This window comes from Mobula birostris, chromosome 7, assembly GCF_030028105.1.
Source record: "Mobula birostris isolate sMobBir1 chromosome 7, sMobBir1.hap1, whole genome shotgun sequence".
In the NCBI taxonomy this organism is placed as follows: Eukaryota; Metazoa; Chordata; class Chondrichthyes; order Myliobatiformes; family Myliobatidae; genus Mobula; species Mobula birostris.
In genome coordinates, this window is record NC_092376.1 from 177,866,310 (window position 1) to 177,887,869 (window position 21,560).

Genomic DNA, 21,560 nt, shown 5'->3' on the forward strand with positions numbered 1-21,560 from the left:
TGTGTATACAGAGAGTAGAGCAGTGGGCTAAGCACACACCCCTGAGGTGCACCAGTGTTGATTGTCAGCGAGGAGGATATGTTATCATCAATCCACACAGACTGTGGTCTTCTGGTTAGGAAGTCGAGGATCCAATTGCAGAGGGAGGTATAGAGGCCCAGGTTCTGCAATTTTTCAATCAGGATTATGGGAATGATGGTGTTAAATGCTGAGCTATAGTTGATAAACAGCATCCTGACTTAGGTGTTTGTGTTGTCCATGTGGTCTAAAGCTGTGTGGCGAGCAATTGAGATTGCATCTGCTGTTGATCTTCTGTGGTGATAGGCAAATTGCAATGCGTCCAGGTCCTTGCAGAGGCAGCTGTTCAGTCTGGTCATGACCAACACCTCAAAACATTTCATCACTGTCGATGTGAGTGCTGCCAGGCGACAGTCATTAATATTAATCCCTCTCCAGGTCAGGTGCAAAATACCTATTTTGTACAGGTCCAAGCTTCCTGGGAAGAGAACTCAATGATCCAAAAATCATAGGCTGAATAGCCTCGGACTTTATTCCCTGGAGAGTAGGAGGCTGAGGGGAGATTTGATAAAGGTATATTATGCAAGCATACTTTTTCCACTGAGATTGGGTGTGACTAGAACCAGAGGTCATGGGTAAGGGTGAAAAGGGAACACGAGGCGAAACTTCTTCAGTCAGAGGGTGGTGGGAGTGTGGAATGAGCTGCCAGTACGAGTGGTGGATCTGTGTTCGATTTCAACATTTAGGAGAAATTTGGATAGGTACATGGATGGGAAGGGCATGGAGGGCTATGGTCTAGGTTGACGGGTTGAGGCAGATTAATGGTTTAGCATGGTCTAGATGGGCTGAACGGCCCGTCTCTGTGCTGTAGTGTCCTATGACTCTATCGCTCTATAAACAATCGACATTTTGGGCTGAAACCCTTCTTCAGGACCTGATCATGTGGTGAAGCCACTTCATTATGCCGTTACAGAAGGTCTTGGCCCAAAGCGTTGACTGTTTATTCCTCTCTATAGAAGCTGACTGACCTGTTGAGTTCCTCCAGCATTTTGTGTGTGTTGCTCAATATAAACAAAAATTTCTACTGTGCTTGTAGCAAACTCAAGGTGTCCCAAGGAGCTTCCCAACCACTGAATTATTTGGCATGTTTGTTCACAGTTGTAATGTGAAAATTAGTAAGTTCTTGCTAACAGCAATTATTAAGTTAAAAGCACAGATGATACCTTAAGAGGCTGTTAAGTGATAGATATCAGTCCTGGATGCTTCATGCTCTCAGCTAAGGGAGCCTCAGTTGAACAGACCATTTGAAAGAATTGCAGAAAGAATAAACATGGGGGTTTTCACCCAAGGAAAGTCAGAAACGTCAGTGGTTGCCACCGAATCACTAGTAGTCCTTCAGTGGATGGGAACTCCCAACAGCAGCCACCCCAGATAACCTTCTTTTCTCTTCTCCTGCCTTCACCTGCCTCTGGTCCCCCTCCTCCTCCTCCCATGGCCCATTGTCCTCTCCTATCAGATTCCTTTTGCTGCACTCCTTCTCCTCTTCCACCTATCACCTCCCAGTTTCTTAATGCATCCCCCACTCCCTGACAACCCACCTTCCACCTCACCTGGTCTCACCTATCACCTCCCAGTTTCTTACTGCATCCCCCACTCCCCAACAACCCACCTTCCACCTCACCTGGTCTCACCTATCACCTCCCAGTTTCTTACTGCATCCCCCACTCCCCAACAACCCACCTTCCACCTCACCTGGTCTCACCTATCACCTGCCAGCTTGTTCTCCTTCTCCTCCTCCCACCTTCTTATTCTGGCTTCTTTCCCCTTTCCTCTCCAGTCCTGATGGAGGGTCTCAGCCAGAGACATTGACTGTTTAATCATTTCCATAGATACTGCTGAACCTGTTGTGTTCCTCCAGAATTTTGTGTGTGTGTGAGTATGTTGTGTAGGGACGGGGTTCGTATTCTGGAGATGGAAAGAACAACCAGAAGACAGCAGAAGAGGGCCAGGAGAAATACAGCCATCGTTGCCACCACTACCACATATACATGTCCCACCTGCAATAGAGTTTGTGGGTCCAGGATAGGACTGTATAGTCATCAAAGATCTCACCGTTAAAGGAGTGGATGTCGTCATCGGATTTTGATGGACAACTGAAGAAGAAGAAGAGATATGTTGCTCAGAAGTCACTAGAGGGCAGTCATGAGCATAGATTCATCTATTTGAATTTGTTTTTAATGTCTTGTCTAAGTTGTGTTAATTCGGGCGTGAAGTCTGATACCTTCGTCATCTGTGGCTCTGTTGGCATGATATTCATTTCGCATAAGTCTTATCACTCAATTTAAGACAGAGGCAAATTATTCCTTAGGGATGGCAGAAGAAAAATACTGTGTTTTTGGTGTTAAGAAAATACAGAGTGTTTTGCTTTTCTGCATCAACTCTTTGTCACTTCAATTCAAAGCTATCCAACCAAAAAGTTAACTTCTGAAACAGATAGATGAGTGTCCTCGTTATCCACTGACTTATGGTCTGGGAATCTCTTCCCAGAAAGAGCAGTTTTTAAAATGCTCTTTTTCAAGTTTCAGCTTGCTTTGACAAGTTGAGACTTACAAACTGATTTTTAATAAGAACCCATGAAAACAGGGGCAGGGGTAGGCCAGCAGGGGGCAGAATTTTAAGGTGATTGGAGGAAAGTTTAGGGGAGATGTCAGAGATAGATTTTTACAGATTGGTGGCAATGTGTGTGTGCACCTTTTGTTACTGGCGCACAAAGGAATTTAAACTGCGCACAAAAGCTTGTTACTCTTTACCTCGTTGGCATGTTAAGTATATTTCACGATTGTACACAATTACATTTTCTTTTCTGGTTTCTGATGCAGGTGCTGTTGACAACGTGGAGTTTGCGATGATTTGTCTGCAGATTTTAGAATTGGCTTATTTATACAGTTTTTATTGAATAAATTATTGATTCACTCTGTTGAATTCCAAAGAAGTAAAGGGCGTGAAGCACAAACGAACTGCTAGTACATTTAAAGTGGAATGGCTTAATGAAACAGTAGAAACTGCTACACCGAAAGCTCATGAGGTCAGGAACCTGCAGCTTCGACAAATATTTATGTACAATACAGAAACCGGTGTTACCTGTGTGTACTGTCATGATGCAAAAGTTGCTGGAGAACTTAAAGTATCACTTAGCAAGCAAATCACTTATGGACGGTGTGCAAAAGCTCCAGTCAGAAAATCCTTCATTACCTTCATCGGTCCAGGACTGCTACGCATGCTTTGTGAGAGTGCGGATGAACGACAGCAAAAATGATCAAACCCAGAGGACATCAAAGTTCCTATTGATAGTGTTTTGATAGCAGTTACAATGAACACCTCTATATATAAAGTTCAGTGTGCACATATTGCAGTCACTGGGAAAAAAATTGCATAGCACAAAATGGTTGCGCACACTGGTCATTACAAATTAGAGGGAACATTGAGTGTGGGGTGCATGGAGCACTCTGCTGTGGTGGTGGTAGAGACAGATACGTTAGATGTATTAGAAACGCTGAGATGGGTACATGGATGATAGAAAAATGGAGAGCTACTGTATATGCAAAGGAGGGGTTAGATTCGTTAAAAGGTTGACACAACAGCATGGGTCAAAGGAGTGTACCTAACAAAGTGGCCACAGGAGTGGAACCTGTTCTGGTCTTCTGCTGCTGTAGCCCATCGACTTCAAGGTTCAATGCTCTTCTGCACACCTCTGTTATATCACGTGGTTATTTGAGTTACTGTCACCTTCCTGTCAGCTTGAACGAGTCTGGCCATTCTCCTCTGACCCTCTGTCACTAACAAGGCACTTTCATCCAGCAAACTGCCACTCACTGGATGGCTTTTGTTTTTTTGCACCATTCTCCGTAAACTCTAGAGACTGTTGTGTGTGAAAACCTCAGGAGGACAGCAGTTTCTGAGTCAAAGTCACTTAGATCACATTTCTTCCCCATTCGGATGTTTGGTCTGAACAATAACTGACCCTCTTGACCGTGTATACATGCTTTAATGCATTGAGCTGTTGCTATATGATTGGCTGATTAGATATTTGCACTAATGAGCAGGTGTACAGCTGTACCTAATAAAGTGGCCACTGAGTGTATGTTCCATGTTCTAAAACTTCCCTCCTCTCACTTTAAATGCTTGTACTCCTGTATTTGACATTTCTACCCGAGGAAAAGATTCTGAACTTCTGTTTGTGTATGAGGCCTGACTCAAATGAGGGCAAAGATCCCAATGGGTTTTGAATTTTCACTTACAGAATTACAAAGCAGTGGATTTGATGGCAAGATTGACATTTTTAAAACAGATACATTTCCCTATCAGGAGCCATTATTGGTCAGCAGTGAAACCATGGAAACGCTTGTCAGAACACATCTGATTCATTAACACTCTTTAGGGAAGAATATCTGACATCCTGACCTAGTCTGCCCTAAATGTGACTGCAGACACATCATTTCGATGATGAAATTGACGGCTTTTTGGCCAGATTTGAGGACAGTACAAAGATAGATGGAGAGGCAGATAGAGTCGTGGAAGAAAGGAGCCTGCAGAAGGACTTAGACAGATTGGGAGAATTTTGCAAAGAAGTGGCAGATGGAATACAATGTATGGTCATGCACGTTGGTGGAGGGAATAAAGGCATTGGCTGTTTTCTAAACAGGGGGCAAATTCAGAAATCTGAGGTGCAAAGGGATTTAGGAGTCCCTGTGCAGGATTCACTAAAGATAAAAGCAAGGATGTTATGCCAAGGCTTTATAAGACTGCATGTGGAGTATTTTCAGCAGTATTGGGATCCTTGTCTAAGAAAGGATGTGCTGGCATTGGAGAAGTTCCAGAGGAGGTTCACAAGGATAATCCTCGGAATAAATGGGTTAAAGTATAAGGCACATTTGATGGCTCTCAGCCTGTACTCACTGGAATTTAGAAGAATGAGATAGGAACCTAATTGAAACCTATCGAATAATGCAAGGCTTAGACTTGGAAAGGATATTTCCTATAATAGGAGAGTCCAGAACCTGAGGGCCCAGCCTTAGAATAGAGAGAGGTCCATTCAGAACAGAGATGAGGTAGAATTTCTTTAGCCAGAGGGTGGTGAATCCATGGAACTCACTGCCACAGATGGCTGTGAGACTAAGTCATTGGGTGTATTTAAAGTGGAGCTTGGTAGGTTACTGATTAGTAAGTGCATCGAAGGTTATGGGGAGAGGGCAAGAAAATGGGGTTGAGACGGAAAATAAAGCAGCCATAATGGAATAATGGTGCAGACTTGATGGGCCAAGTGGCCTAATTCTGCTCCTATGTCTTATGGTCTTATGGTCTACTGTGGTTAATCCTAACCTGTCAACCAGCAGGTGATGAGCATGAACTGGCAGGCGATAGGTGAGACCAGGTGAGAGGGGAAATATGGATAGATAGAGGGAAGTGGGAATGATCCCAGACACTGGAGGAGGATAGGAGGAAGAGGAAAAGGGATGAAGAAGGTGGAGTTTGATAGGTGAGAGTAGGTGAGGGGGAATGTAGGTAGATGGATGTGGGAGGGAAGTGGGGACAATGTGAGAAGATTGGCAGTACAGCTAAAGGGCTAAACAAGTTGGAATCTGATAGGAAGGGATACCAGAGAGCGGAAGGTGTAGGTGATGGGTAAGTCATGGTGGAAGAAGAAGAGGAAAAGAGGAGTGAAGGGACCAGAGGAATAAGGGAAAGGGGGGAACAGAGAGGTGTGGTTACTGGAAGTTAGAGAAATCAACATAGGCAACAACAGGGCTACACATCCAGATGAGCTCAATGTCCTCTGTGCTCGCTTTGACCATCAAAGCATGGAAGAATCATTACAAGCTTCCACAGCCCCTGAACATCTTGTGATTTTAGTCTCTGAGGCTGATGGGCAAGCAGCCTTCAGGAGGGAGAACCCAGCCAATACCGGGTACTAGTCAAGTACTAAAGACCTGTGCTGATCAACTAGCTGGAGAGCTCGCTGAGATCTTTAACCTCTCACTTTGGCGGTCTGCGATACCCACCCGTTTCAAGCAGGCTTCAATTATACCGGTGCCTACGAAGAACGTGGTAACCTGCCTCAGCACTTACAGTATATCCACAGCAATGAAGAGTTTTGAGAGATTGGCAATGAAACAAATCAACTCCTGTCTGAGAAGCAACTTGGATCTGTTCCATTTGCTTACCTCAGCAACAGGTTCACAGCAGATGCCATCTCACTGGAACATCTGGACAGCAAAGGAGCATACAGTACATCAGGAAGCTCTTTATCGATTACAGCTCGGCATTCAATACCATCATCCCCTCAAAGCTAATCAATAAGCTTCAGAACCTTGCGCTCAATACCTTCTTATGCATTGGATCCTCAATTTCCTCACTTGCAGACCCCAGTCAGTTCAGATTGGCAATACCATCTCCTCCACAATCTCCATCAGCACAGGTGCACCATGAGGCTGTGTGCTTACCCCCTGCTCTACTTGTTTTACACTTATGACTGTGTGGCTAAGTGCAGCCGCAATGCCGTATTCTAGTTTGCGGATGGTACCACTGTCATGGGCCAGATCAAAGGTGGTGATGAATCAGCATATAGGAGGGAGCTTGAAAATCTGCCCGAGTGGTGCCACAACAACAATCTCGTACTCAATGTCAGCAAGTCCAAGGAACTGATGATTGACTTCAGGAGGATGAAAGTGAAGGTCCATGAATCAGTCCTTATCAGAGGATCAGAGGTGGAGAGGGCCAGCAACTTCAAATTCCTGGGTGTTATAATTTCAGAGGACCCATCCTGGGCTCAGCTCGTAAGTACAATTATGAAGAAAGCACAGAGGCACTTCTATTTCCTCAGGAGTTTGTGGAGTTTTGGCATGACATCTAAAACTTTGACAAACTTCTATAGGTATGTGGTGGAGAGTATATTGAATGGCTGCATTACAGCCTGGTATGGAAACACCAATGTCCTTGCAAGGAAAATCCTACAAAAAGTAGTTGACATGGCCCAGTTCATCGTGGGTAAAGCCCTCCCCACCGTTGAACACATCTACACAAAACGTTGTTACAGGAAAGCAGCATCCATCATCAGGGACCCCCCCTACCAGAACATGCTCTCTTCTCACTGCTGCCATCAAGAAGGTACAGGAGCTTCAGTACTCACAGCACCAGATTCAGGAACAGTTATTACCCCTCAACCATCAGGCTCTTGAACCAAAGAGGATTATTCTTTAGCCAGAAGATGGTGAATCTGTGGAATTCTTTGTCACAGGCAGCTGTGGAGGCCAAGTCTTTATGTATATTTAAGGCAGAGGTTGATAGATTCTTGATTGGTCAGGGCATGAAAGGATATGGGATAAAGCGGGCGATTGAAGCCAAGAGGTAAATTAGATCAGCTATGATGAAATGGGAGAGCAGACTTGATGGGCCAAATGGCCTAATTCTGCTCCTATGTCTTATGGTCTCTTGGTCTTAACTTTACTCAACTTCACTTGCCCCATCATTGAATTGTTCCCACAACCTATGGGCTCACTTTCAAGGACTCTTCATCTTATGTTCTCAATATTTACTGCTTATTTATTTATTAATTTTCTTTCTTTCTTATTTTATTTGCACAGTTTGTTGTCTTTTACACATTGGCTGAATGCCCAAGGTAGTGGGGTCTTTCATTAATTCTATTGTGGCTACTATTCTATTGAGGATTTATTGAATATGCCCACAAGAAAATTAATCACTGGGTTGTATATGGTGACATATATGAACTTTGACAATAAATTTGATCTGAATTTTGAAATTGATGTTGCTGCCATGAGGTTGGAGACTACTAAGGGATAATATGAGGTGCTGTTCCTATACTCTGCATCTCAGCTCAGGTTGGCAGTAGAGGAGGCAGCAGACAGGCCATGGATTGCATTTCGTTTATGCATGGCCTGTGTATGGCACCCTCTGCTTATTGGAGCTGATGCTTACCCTGAAAAACTCCTCTTTTGGTTTCTGCCATTCCAGATGAAGGATCTTGACTGTCCATTTCTCTCCACAAATGCCTTCTGATCCGTTGACCTGTTGAGTTCATCTATTGATTTTTTTAGGACAAACATTGGACTCCATTAGAATCAGAATCAGAATTAGGTTTAATATCACCTGCATATGTCATGAGATTTGTTGAACCACCTTCCTAAGAGCTACCACGGGCTAGATGGGCTGAATGGTCTTGCTGAAAGATGTCATGCTTCTAACTAATGCAATACTAACAATGACATGCGCTGAAACACACAGCTGAATGTTCAGTACTATTATTTTAATTTTGCCTGTTCCAGTGAAGCAGATGTGGCAATTGAAGAGTTTCTGATTTATATCTGTAGTCTGTTTAGCTTTGCTGTTGGCAGGCATCATCGGGAAGAACAGATGAATAGATCACTGGATGCATAGATTTAATGGCATTAGGAGCAGTGTATCTGAAACAAACTGATTGCAGTCACTTCGTGGTGTAATGAGGGGTCCCGGCAGATTTATTTTTCTGTCTCCTTCAATCAATGACTGAAATCTATTTTACTCCCATCGCCGCAGTTTTTTTTCCCCGTCAACAGAGACATAAAAGAATATTACAATGGTGCCTTCGCATCCCTCTCAGGCTGGCCCCAAAGCCTTTGAAGTCTTTGCATTTTTATAAAGCAGGGCTTGCCAGTTGGAATAAAGTAAATTCCTGAATACTGGATTATTGGAGTGTACTGTGGAGAGCATTCTAACTGGAGTTTGAGGAGAATTGGTGTGTCACCTGTTACGTACTTCGTAACTGGGTTGCCAAACCAGCAGAAATGGATCACTCAGTTGGAGTCTGGATTACTAGAACTAAGAAAGTTTTATTAAAGAAATAAGCAACACAGTACTCTAATCAAAAGGATAATGAATACAACAGTTCAGCAATGATAAACACACATGTACACAGAAACTAGGATAATAGGATCAATCAAGCTCTATCGTCGTCTAGGGGTAAATGACCAGTTTCAAAGTGATGCAAAGTTCAGTTCAATTGAGTTGAGTTCAGTTCACAGTAATCACTGCCGTGGGAGAGAGAGAGAGAAAGCGAATGAATATTCAAAAACGGCTTCCACACAGACCTTCGATATTCCTCGCAGTCGGCTTTCAGGCAAGCCCTTTGTAATGTCTTCTGAGGTCACCGACTGTGACCCCTCCATTCCTCTACAGTGAACCCGGCACCCAGGCAAGGGTGGACACACACCAGGTTCCCGCCAATCGTGTCTTTCCACCCTGTGCGTCTATGGCTTGGTCCCGCGACCAGCCCTCCAAAAACTTCCACCGACTTGTGGGAGATGCACTGCTTCCAGGGTCTCATTACCTCGGGGTGTCGTGTGTGTCCTGCCTTAGCGAACCTGTCCCTTTTTATTCCCCTGCTGGGGTATCGCCTGTCCATCACTTCAAACAGTTCAGGGTTCAAAGAGGAGCCGGTCTTGACAGCTCTCCCGTCTCTTCATTAACATCTCCAAATCCTGCTCCATTGTTTTCCTTATCTCTCTTTCTCCTGAAGACAGGTGGCAGACCAACTGCTGATCCCACTGGTGCCAGCACAGGACAGTTAACATCTTAGTCTATGTGTACTTTCGTCACACCCCTCACCTTTAAGGATTTTTACCGGGATAAAAATTACAAACATGAATACATTATTTGATACACACAAATATACATCTTCATCAGCTATTTGGCTAATACAGTGAATTTTAATTTGTCAACACCTGGCAGACAGTCAGCCATCACATTTCCTGTTCCTTTTATATGTTATTAATAATCCCTTAGACCAGGCTCCAACTTAGCAAACTTCATAGTGGCCAAAAACACTGATGAATTGCGATCAATGTAACCTCTCATTGGGTTTCATCCCGGACCACAATAACAAGGGTCGTCCCATTCCGACTTAGTTTTCTCTCGCAAGGGCTTAGTAGGAGGGGGAGGGGTAGTAACTGCAGAGTTATTGCAAAACTTCCTACAGTACCCCACCATCTCCAAGAGCCTTCTGAGGGCCCCCTTGTCTGTCGGGGTTGGGATGTCAGAGATAGCCTGCACTTTAGCTTGCATCGCTGCCAGCTGCCCGTGTTACCACAATTCCCAGATAAGTGACCTTCATGTGGCTGAACTCATTTTTTCCAAGGTTCACTATCAAGCTGGCTTCAGACAGCCATATTACATCGCCAATACACACCTCTGTGTTCGTCAGCCCTTTCGTCACTGAATTACTCATTCTATAGGGCTGTTGCTCACTAGGCTGACCTAGCGTAACAAACACCACCCAACGTCCCAGTTCTTTGCATCGCCTCGGGACAATCAAACACACGTGTGCGAGCCGTTTAATTACTTCTCCTAAAGAGTCGCTTTGTTCGGGGATTAAGGGAGAGACCTTATCAGCAGAGCTGGCCAAAACAATAACCTTCTCCCATCTGGTCGATACCATACTCATCTTTTCAAAATGGTTTTTTTCTCTTATCAGGGGGACCCTAGCTTTATTGATTTCTGCGCTAACACCGACTAGGTTTGTTAGCATATCAAAAGCCTGTGACCGTCTCAGTTCGCGTCTGCCATAATCAATAACATCCTTCCTCCGGTGCAGCCAGTAAACCTCTTTCATGATTCCACCAACTGTTTCCTCCAGCAACTCAAAATGTCCACCAAGAGGTACCTTGTGGGCCAGGTTAAAAATCTCATCCCCATAACTCTTTTGCACCACCCCCCATTCCTCATCTGTGGGTACAGTACTTGGTCTCCCTTTCTTCCTTAGCACTTCCTCCTCCACACAATAGCCTACTGGCTCCCTTCTTAATTCTGCGTCAGAGAGAGCTGTCTCTGCCAAAACCATCAGCCCCTTGTCTCGCTCCTGCGCCTGCACAACTTCCTTCCTGGCTAATGCTAAGTCTGTCTCAGCTCCCTCACTACCTCTTGTTTCACTACACTCCTTCTTTTCACTTTCTACCTCCTCCTGGTACGTCTCAGCTAAATTTACTTCGGCAGTCCCGGGATGAACCTGTGAGTCCATGAGCGGGGCCTCAATGCTGGAAGGCTGACCTGCCAATCTCACGACTGGGAACACGATTCCCCCGGCGAGGTCATTACCGAGCAAGACTTCCACGCCTTTCATTGGTAATTCGGGCCTCACCCCGATCGTGACTAGTCCAGAGACCAGGTTGCTTTGTAGGTGTATCTGATGCAAAGGGACTGCCTCTGTCCCTCCCCCAATACCTTTGACCTCTGCCTCCCCAGTCTGGGTCTCTGAGCTAAACTCTAATACACTCTTCAGTATCAGTGACTGACACGCTCCCGTGTCTCTCCAGATCCGCACTGGAACTGGGTTTAACCCCTCCTTCACCGACACCAATCCGGCCGAAATAAACCTCTCGCGCCCTTCCTGAACTTTGGCAGACCTGTCCTCTCTTAGCGGTTCGTTTACCAGCTCGATACAGCCAGTCAAAATCGCCGTTTTTCCTTTTCCCGTCTCCTTCTTTGGGGCAAAGCACCTGGACGCAAAGTGTCCGACTTTCCCACAATTATGACAGACGACCCCAGGAGACTTCCTACCAGACTGCTCCCGGTCTACCTTATCCTTCTCACTAGTCCCCGGCTTACTTTCTGACTTTTCTGGCGGACTCTCCCCGCCGTCCTGACTACCCTTCTGGTAGCCTTTACTTGGGGCAAACTTCATTTTATGTGTCAACGCATACTCATCCGCTAACTTAGCAGTTGCGGCTAACGTGGCTGCCTCTTTCTCATCTAGGTAGGGTCTCATACCCTCAGGGACACAACCTTTAAACTGCTCAATCAGGATCAGCTGTAGCAGTCTGTCATAATCCCCCTCTACCCCCTTCGAGGCGCACCAATGCTCACAATATGTCTGCATCTCACGGGCAAACTCTAAATACGTGCAGTCCCACTGCTTCCTCGCATTCCGGAACCTCTGCCGGTATGCCTCCGGGACCAACTCATAAATCCTGAGAATGGCCTCTTTCATCACCTCATACCTCTGGGCATCTTCCGCGGACAAAGCTGAGTAAGCTTGTTGGGCTTTCCCTTTCAGTACACTCTGAAGCAAAACAGCCCACTTATCCCTTGGCCAGTTCTGACTTGTAGCAACTTTTTCGAAATGGAGAAAGTACCGATCCACATCGGTATCGTCAAATGGGGGAACCAGCCTAACCTCCTGGGTCACCCGGAACCCTCCACCTTGGTTCGGCACGGGCCCCTGCTCTGCCATTATCTTTAACTTCTCAAGCTCAAATTCCCTTTCCCTCTGTTTCTTCTCTCGCTCCAACTGCCTTTCTTCTCGCTCTAACTGTTTCTCTCTCTCTTGCCGTTGTAACTGTCTCTCTCTCTCCTGCCTTTCTAACTGCTTCTCTTCGTGTTCTAACTGCCGTACCCGGAACTCGTGCTCGAGTCTCAGTTTTTCAAGCTGCACCTGTACAGCGTCTCCAGCAGGTTTTTCAATAGACACCACCTCCAGCTCCCCTTGGGGAAACACACCTTTAGATACATAGTGCTCTACGATAGCTCTGTGTATCTCCTCTCTCCTCATTGTCAACTTCCCCTTAACAAGATTCAACCATTTGGCCACAGCTGCCAATTCCACTTTCTTGGCATCCTCTAATGCCTCCAAGGTCGGCACCTTTAGAAATTCCTCAATCTCCATTTCTGCTGTTTGTCTTTTCTTTCTTTCGGGAATTTTAACCCAATCAATTTACTCTGTCCCAAATTTAGCGTTCAAAATCGCGGACGAGAACCCCACTTATGTTATGTACCCCGTAACTGGGTTGCCAAACCAGCAGAAATGGATCACTCAGTTGGAGTCTGGATTACTGGAACTAAGAAAGTTTTATTAAAGAAATAAGCAACACAGTACTCTAATCAAAAGGATAATGAATACAACAGTTCAGCAATGATAAACACACATGTACACAGAAACTAGGATAATAGGATCAATCAAGCTCTATCGTCGTCTAGGGGTAAATGACCAGTTTCAAAGTGACGCAAAGTTCAGTTCAATTGAGTTCAGTTCAGTTCACAGTAATCACTGCCGTGGGAGAGAGAGAGAGAAAGCGAATGAATATTCAAAAACGGCTTCCAAACAGACCTTCGATGTTCCTCGCAGTCAACTTTTGGGCGAGCCCTTTGTAATGTCTTCTGAGGTCACCGACTGTGACCCCTCCGTTTCAGATACGATCGCTCCTCTGTAGTGAACCTGGCACCCAGGCAAGGGCGGACACACACCAGGTTCCCGCCGATCGTTTCTTTCCACCCTGTGCGTCGATGGCTTGGTCCCGCGACCAGCCCTCCAAAAACTCCCACCGACTTGTGGGAGACGCACCGCTTCCAGGATCTCATTACCTCGGGGTGTCGTGTGTGTCCTGCCTTAGCGAACCTGTCCCTTTTTATCCCCCTGCTGGGGTATCGCCTGTCCATCACTTCAAACAGTTCAGGGTTCAAAGAGGAGCTGATCTTGACAGCTCTCAGACCGTGTCTCCTTCCGTTAAACTCTCCCGTCTCTTCATTAACATCTCCAAATGCTGCTCCATTGTTTTCCTTATCTCTCTTTCTCCTGAAGACAGGTGGCAGACCAACTGCTGATCCCACTGGTGCCAGCACAGGACAGTTAACATCTTAGTCTATGTGTACTTTCGTCACACACCAAAGACACTCACAAATTTCTGCAGATGTACTGTGGAGAGCATTCTAACTGGTTGTATCACGGTCTGGTATGGCGGGGACACTGCACAGGATGGGCCGGCCGGTGGTGCAATGGCATCAGCACCAGACCCTGGATCGAAGGCTCCCGAGTTCGAATCCAAATCGGGCCACCCCCCCGAGCACGCTCCCCATCCGTGCCGGGTTGAGCGTCGAGCTAGCCACTCGGCCTCGTGGAAATAAAAAGGGTCGAGTCAGGAACGTTCATATCGTGACCCGGTTAATCCGAAAGGAGACCAATCCTGACACCACACGCCAGACAAGAATGGCTGACTGTCTGGTGCGACACGCTTAAAAATAAACAAACTGCACAGGATTGGAAAAAACTGCAGAGGGCTGCAAGCTTGGTCAGCTTCACCCCAGGCACCAGCTTTCACAGCATGCAGGGCACTTTCAAAAAGCAGGGGCTCAAAAAGGAACTCCATCACCCAGGACATGCCCTCTTCTCATTGCTACCGGCAAGGTGGGAGTGCAGGAGCCTGAAGACACTCACTCAACTATTCAGGAACAGCTTCTTCATCACCCCCCACCCCCCTGCCATCGGATTTCTGAATGGCGAGTGAACCCATGTACACGACCTCACTATTGTTCTCTCTGCTTAGTTAATTTATTTTCTTTTTTAAAAACATGTTCTTATAGTAATTTAAGACCATAAAACCATGAAATATAGGAGCAGAATAAGGCCATTTGGCCCATCGAATCTACTCTGCCATTTCACTACTGCTATAGTTTTTATCACTATGTATAGCAATGTACCGCTGCCACATAACAACAAACTTCACGACATGTGCCAGTGATATTAAACCCGATGCTGAATGCTGCCTTGAACTTTGATGTTTCCCATTTAGGTACTGCACAGTACGATATGTAGGTGGAATACAGTAGCCTTCTTTAGGGTATGGACCAGAATCAGGTTTATTCTCACTGGCATATGTCTTGAGCGTTATTATTTTGCAGCAGCAGTATAATGCAATACATAAAATATTCCATACATTACAATAAAAATATATTAAAAAATAAACAGGTGCAAAAATTAGAGCAAAGAAAAATAGTGAGGTAGTGTTCATGGGTTCAATGTCCATTCGGAAATTTGAAGGCGGACGGGAAGGAGCTGTTCCTGAAACACTGAGTGTGCAAAGCCATGTGGGATGACAAGCTCTCGGGATTGGCCATAAAGATGGGTTTGCAAATTTTTGAGTAAGAAACTATGGCATTTCATTTATATGTGATGTGGGGTGGAAGTCAGAGAGGTGGATGTTCATGCCATCAGGTTGGAAACTACCTAAGCAGAATATGAGGTGTTGCTCCTCCAACTTGAATGTGGCCTCACTGTGGCGGTAGAGGAGGCCATGGAATGGGAAGCAGAATTACAATTGTTGGCCACCGTAAAAACCCACCGTTTGTGGTGGATGGAGCAATGGTGCTTAACTCAGCAGTTCCCAACCTACGTCTGGTCTCACTGATGCCATGCCAGGAGCACCGGATACGGTAGATGGCCCCAACAGGCTTGCGGGTCAAATGTTGTCTCACCTGGAGGGACTAACTGGGTCCCTGAATGGAGGTGTAGGGGCAGGTGTAGCACTTGTCATGGTCACAGGGATTAGTGCCAGGAGGGAGATCAGTGGGGAGGGATGAATGGACATGGGAGGCATGCAGAGAGCAATCCCACCTCAAAACATCATTTCCTTTGCCTTTGGAATTTTTTTTTCCTCTAGGGTCAACAGAGTGAATCTTGTGGCAGCGTACAGCCAACCTAGGCCACATCTATAGCAGGATCTGTGCCACTGACCAGCAGTCACTTTCAGGGACATGACATTAAATCATTTATCTCACCTCCAAACTGATTTGCCCCATTATAGGAAGGACGTTGAGGCTTTGGAGAGGGTGCAGATGAGGTTTACCAGGATGCTGCCTGATTTAGAGGGCATGTGCTATCATGAGAGGCTGGACAAACTTGGGCTGTTTTCTCTAAAGTAGGGGAGGCTGAGGGGAAATCTGATTGAGGTTTATAAGATTATGAGAGGCATATATAGAGTAGACAGGGAGTATCTTTTTCACAGGGAAAAATGTCTAGTACCAGAGGGCATTCATTGATGGTAATTAGGGGATGTGAGGGGTAAGTATTTTACTCAGAGAGTGGTGGAATGCCTGGTATGGTGGTAGAGGCAAGTACATTAGAGGTTTTGAAGAGATGTTTAGATAGACACATGAATATGAGGAAGATGGAGGGATGTGGACTTTGTGTGGGTAGGAGTGATTAGATTTTGGGGTATTTTTGATTTACTTTTAGCTGGCTTGGTACAACAGTGTGGGCTGAAGGGCCTGTTCATATGCTGTACTGTTCTATGTTCTATGGACATACTTTTAAGGTCTCTACAACTCAAGTTCTCACTATTATCTACCTATCTATCGTCTATCTATCTTTCTATCTATCTTGAGGGTCTCCATTGGTTGGGGTTGACCATGTGATGTTGCATCCCAGCTGTCTAAGTGTGTCACGGTGAGCGTTGGCAACGACTGAACCCTGGTGTGGAGGAACAACAGACCCTGTCACGGTGAGTACTGACAATAACTGAACCCGGGTGTGGAGGAAAGGCAAACCCCCAACGTAGAGATGGAAACAAAAGGTTAAACACAGGAGTTCCAACAGAGCATTAGGGGCACAGCCAAATGACAATTCACTCTCAACGCAGGACCCCGCAAGCAGCGATAAACAAGAGTCCAAATCAAATAATCATGGAAAGTGGAAAACCTGTGCCTGCCACAATTAACTTGATAAGATTAAACAGAAAGCAGAAGGGTTTAATGACTCTCATTAAGACAACAATTCGTAAATACAGGTGATCAAGAAACCTGGAGGCCTGATGCTCTATTGGCATGCGACAGGGGCCTGCAGGGAGAGCGGTATGATATGGAGAGCAAGCTGTTGCCCGTGCAGCAGGCACCCCCTCTCCATGCAGCTGATGAATCCAAAGCAACGGCAGATTCTGATACAGTCTGGCACCAGTGTTGTCGCATGTGTTGTCAGTTGGCGTTGAACTCAACATAGAATTGCCTTAGAGACTCCAGCTCTGGATTTTCCCTCTGCGTTTACTGCCAAAGCCTTCCCCGTGAGTGGGTATAGCCGCAAGGTAACAGAGGTCTGAGGTCAGTTTTCCTTCTAGGTGAGCTGCCGATCACAGCTGACGAGCCCCACCTTCCCCAAGCAACTGGTTTTAAGGTGTCAGTAACTCACCTTTGCCGCTTCTCCCGTCAGTAGAAAGGGTCCTGTCAGAAGTTATTTGAGATGTATGCCATATGAGCATTTAATAGGTAGCAGGAGCTTATCCCCACTACTATGCTTGGCCTTGACATCCTTAAGGAACCACTACCTATCTCTCATCTATTTATTTATCTATCTATTTCTTTATTATGTGTGCATCTATCTATTTACTTATCTGCCTACGTATTTATTTATCTAATTGTTAATATTTTATTATTATTATTTTATTCGCACAGTTTCTTTTGCACATTGGTTCTTTGTGTGTAGTTTATCATTGACTGTATTTTATTGCTTTTTTTCTACTGTGAATACCTGCAAGAAAATAAATCTTTGGATAGCATATGGTGACATTGTCGTGGCTATCCCTCAAGGTCAAGATTGATGGTCTTCATTCTGTTGATCTATTTATGGGCTCTCAAGTGGCTTATGAGTCCAATCTTGGCTTTGAAAGTTCTTCCGCATTCAGGACAGGTAGTTCCAGATGGCAGATCGGGCTTTAGTAGTTGCTGCCTCTCTTTCCATTTTCTTCTCTTTTCTTCTAATTCTGCACATCTGTTGACTTTGAAAGTTGCTATTCCTTCTCGGTTGATGGCTTGCCTGAATTTCCTGTCCTTGGCATTGGTTTCCCAATTGTTGATGTTGATGTTACATTTCTTCATGTTGGCTTTTAAGGCGTCTTTGAATCTCTCCTGTTGTCCGCCTCTTTTACGTTTGCCTTCTTTAAGCTGGGAGTAGAGGATTTGTTTGGGCAGATGTTTGTCTTTCATCCGAACGACATGACCACTCCATCTTAGTTGGTTCTTGATGACGTAGGCTTCAATGCTTGTTGTTTTTGCTTCATTTAGCACACTGACATTGGTTCTTCTATCTTCCCAGCTGATATTTAAGATGTTTCGAAGACAGCGTTGATGGAACTTTTCAAGTGCCTTTAGATGTCGTCGGTATGTTGTCCAGGTTTCTGATGCATACAGGAGCGTTGGGATTACCACTGCTTCGTACACTAACATTTTGGTGTCTGTTCGAATGTCACGATCATGAAAGACTCTTGTTCAGAGACGTCCAAAAGCTGTTCCAGCGCATTTAAGATGATGTTGGATCTCATCATTAAGGTCGACATTGAGGAGAGGTGACTTCCAAGATACGGAAAGTGGTCCACGTTTTCCAGGGTTGTTTTGCCAAGTTGAAATGATAGTTCTATCTGATCTGTCTCAGTTGGTGATGGTTGGTAGATGATCTGAGTCTTCTTGGAATTGATGGTAAGTTCAAGTTTCGTGTATGCACGGCTGAAGGCAGTCCGAATCTGTTGTAGGTGGTTTTCTGAGAGAGCTGCAACACTGTTGTCTTCTTCGTATTGGAACTCAATGAGGGAACTCGTGGATGTCTTGTTTTTGGACTTGAGAAGGGCAAGATTGAAAAGTCTGCCATCTGTTCCGTAGACAATTTCAGTTCCTGAGTGTAGGTCATCTTTGATGGAGTGGATGATTGTCGCAATGAAGATGGTGAACAAAGTTGGGGCAATCACGCATTCCTGTTTTACTCCTGATCTAACTTGAAAAAGCTCACAGTTACTGTTGCTGACCATGACTGTGGCAAGCATGCCGTCGTGGAGGAATCTCAGGATTTGAATGTACTTTTCAGGGCATCCATAGGTGGATAGGACATCGCATAGGAGTTCCCTTGCTACCGAGTCAAAGGCTTTGGTGAGGTCGATGAATGCCATGTACAAAGGTTGAAGTTATTCACGACATTTTTCTTGTAGTTGTCGCATTGTGAAGATCATGTCAATTGCTCCACGTGATGGTCTAAGACTGGCTTGTGTCTCCGGAAGGATCTTCTCGGCTAAAGGCTTGAGCTGGTTGTTCAAGATGCGGGTGAGGATCTTCCCTGCTGTTGCCAAAAGGGAAATTCCACGATAGCTTCCGCATTCGGATTGATCGCCTTTTCTTTTGTAGATGGTAACGATTGCTGAGTCTCTAAAGCCTGCTAGTACGTCTTCATTTATCCAGATCTTGATGAGGAGTTGATGCAGTTGGTAATGAAGCAGGTTACCTCCAATTTTGTAGACCTCGGCTGGAATTCTATCGAGTCCAGCGGCCTTGTTATTTTTCAAGGTTTTGATGGTTTCCTTGACTTCAGGTGTTGGTATTTTGCTTAAGGAGTCATCAACGGGCTGTCTTGGAACGTTATTAATCACATTTCTGTCAAATGAGATGGTTTGATTTAGAAGATCTTCAAAGTGCTCCCTCCATCTAGAATTGATGTCAGCATTGCTCTTCAGGATGGTTGAACCATCTTTGCTTTTGAGAGTGGCTTGACCGTGAGTGGGTGGGCCAAAAGTAGCTTTAGTTGTGCTGAAAAAGCCTTGAGTGTCATTGGCATCTGCTAGTTGTTGGATTTCCTGAGATTTCTTCCTCCAGCATTGGTTTTTCAGGTTTCAGGTGCTCTTCTGGACTGCAACCTTGCATTCCTGACAGTGTTTCCTTTTGGTGAATGTTGGTCATTTGTAAGGTGTTGAAAGCTTTCCTCTTTTCGTCGATGAGTTGTTGGAGTAGTTCGTCGTTATCATTGAACCAATCCTGATGCTTTTTCGTCTTGAACCCAATTGTTTCTTTGCAGGAGGTGATGATAGTGTTCTTCAATTGATTCCAGTGTTCTTCTACCGATGGTGGGATTTGTTGAGGCAGTTGTTCTTGAAGGTTTTGTTGGAACTTCTGTACATGATTGATGTCTTGAAGGATGTCAACATCAAATTTCTTAATAATGTTCTGATTTTGGTGTTTCCTTTTGGGCTGAATCTTCATTCTCATGGTGGATGGGATGAGTCGGTGGTCTGTCCAGCACTTGTTGGCACCAGTAATATCTCTTGTTATCAGTACATCTTGTTGGTCCTGAGATCATACGATGATGTAGTCGATGAGGTGCCAGTGTTTGGAGCGTGGATGCTGCCAGAAGATTTTGTTCCTGTTTTTCTGGAGAAATAGGGTGTTTGTAATCACCAGATTGTGTTCAGCACATTTGGTGAGGAGGAGTGTTCCATTCGGATTGACGGTGCCAACTCCTTCCTTGCTTATTATTCCAGTCCAGAGTCTATGATCTTTCCTGACTCTGGCACTGAAGTCTCCCAAGAGAATGATCTTGTTGTTGTTGGGAACAGAGGAAAGGACGTTGTCAAGTTGGGTGTAGAAGTTCATCTTTACTTCATCTTCAGCGTCCAGAGTTGGAGCATAGACACTGATGATGGTGGCGTGTTGATTCTTGACAAACTGGATTCGTAGAGTCATGGGACGTTCGTTGATTCCCAGTGGTTGCTCTGTCAGCTTCTGAAGTAGGCTGTTTCGGATGGCAAAACCTACTCCATGGATCCTCAGTTGTTCAGGATCAAGTCCTTTCCAGAAAAAGGTGTACTGACCTTGCTGTTCCTTTAGTTGCCCTTCTCCAGCTCTGCGGGTCTCACTCAGAGCAACAATGTCAAAATTGAATTTTTGGAGTTCCCGGGCAATAAAGGCAGTTCTCCTCTCTGGTTGGTCTGAGTTTGGGTCATCCATCAGAGTTCATATATTCCAAGTTCTAAATTTCGTAGTTTCACTTCTCGATGTTTTTTGACCGCATGATGGTGATCCCTCTGGACACGGCTTTCCAGACAGGATGGGGTGAAGTGGACTATTTTTAGGGCACCTTTTCTAGCCCCTTCCCAGTTCAGGGTGAGCAGAGTGGATCCTAAATAGGGCTGCTCAGATGTGAATACTGCTGCCGAACAACTTTCCTGCTTCTGTCCAAACGTTGAGCAACTGAATCAAGTATTCACTGCTTTTCTGCCGGTTCTTGACTAGGAGCCTCCAGCCATCACATTGCCTGCTCCTATTGCTCTCCCCCCATCGCCGAAACACTTGAAGAAGTGGCGCACAGAGTGAAGATGCTTGTGCATGTATTTGTTTAATATGTACTTGATGTTGCACTCCAAGAAGCACACGATGCTTCACAAATCAACCAACTGATTCCAATGGCATGGAAACCACAATGATTGGAGCTGATGGACTTGTTGCAGCCTTCATCCACCTTCACAGCCGTTGAGTTTGAAGTAACTTTGTCCGCCTGTTCCACCGTTGAGGTCTTGGTTGGATTGTTCTTTGTCAGGGATCTCACCCTGGACCTTACCGCCATGGGTGACCCTACCAGGAGCATAGCTCCAGACGGCATTGCTCTCGGGATCTCAGGACCACACAAGCCTCTCCATCACGACAAGGTGACAATCCACGGAGAAGATGGTGACACACATGTACTTTGGTAATAAATTTTCTTTACTTTGAACATTATTATTCTCGAGTACTTGTGGGACTTACCTGTTGGAGAATTTTCTAATTAATGTACAGGAAGATGTAGATTCCTCTGATGGACAGATGAATACCTTCTCAGGTCCAGAATGTTTCACATCTACACCAAAGAATTAAAAAAAATGTCATTGGCACTTCAGCATATATGTAATATGCTGTAATGTTTCACTGCTAAGGCTAATAGAATG

The 21,560-nt window shown here is 45.2% G+C and overlaps 1 protein-coding gene across 1 annotated transcript in view; it reads left to right on the forward strand.

Moving 5' to 3' along the window:
* Positions 1 to 19,684, forward strand: part of LOC140200997 (protocadherin-10-like) — a 78,981-nt gene extending 59,297 nt beyond the window's left edge. The window contains exon 7 of the mRNA XM_072264633.1: positions 19,658 to 19,684. Within this exon, the coding sequence (XP_072120734.1) occupies positions 19,658 to 19,684 (27 nt within the window). The remainder of the gene's footprint in view (positions 1 to 19,657) is intronic.
* Positions 19,685 to 21,560: the final 1,876 nt, after the last annotated feature.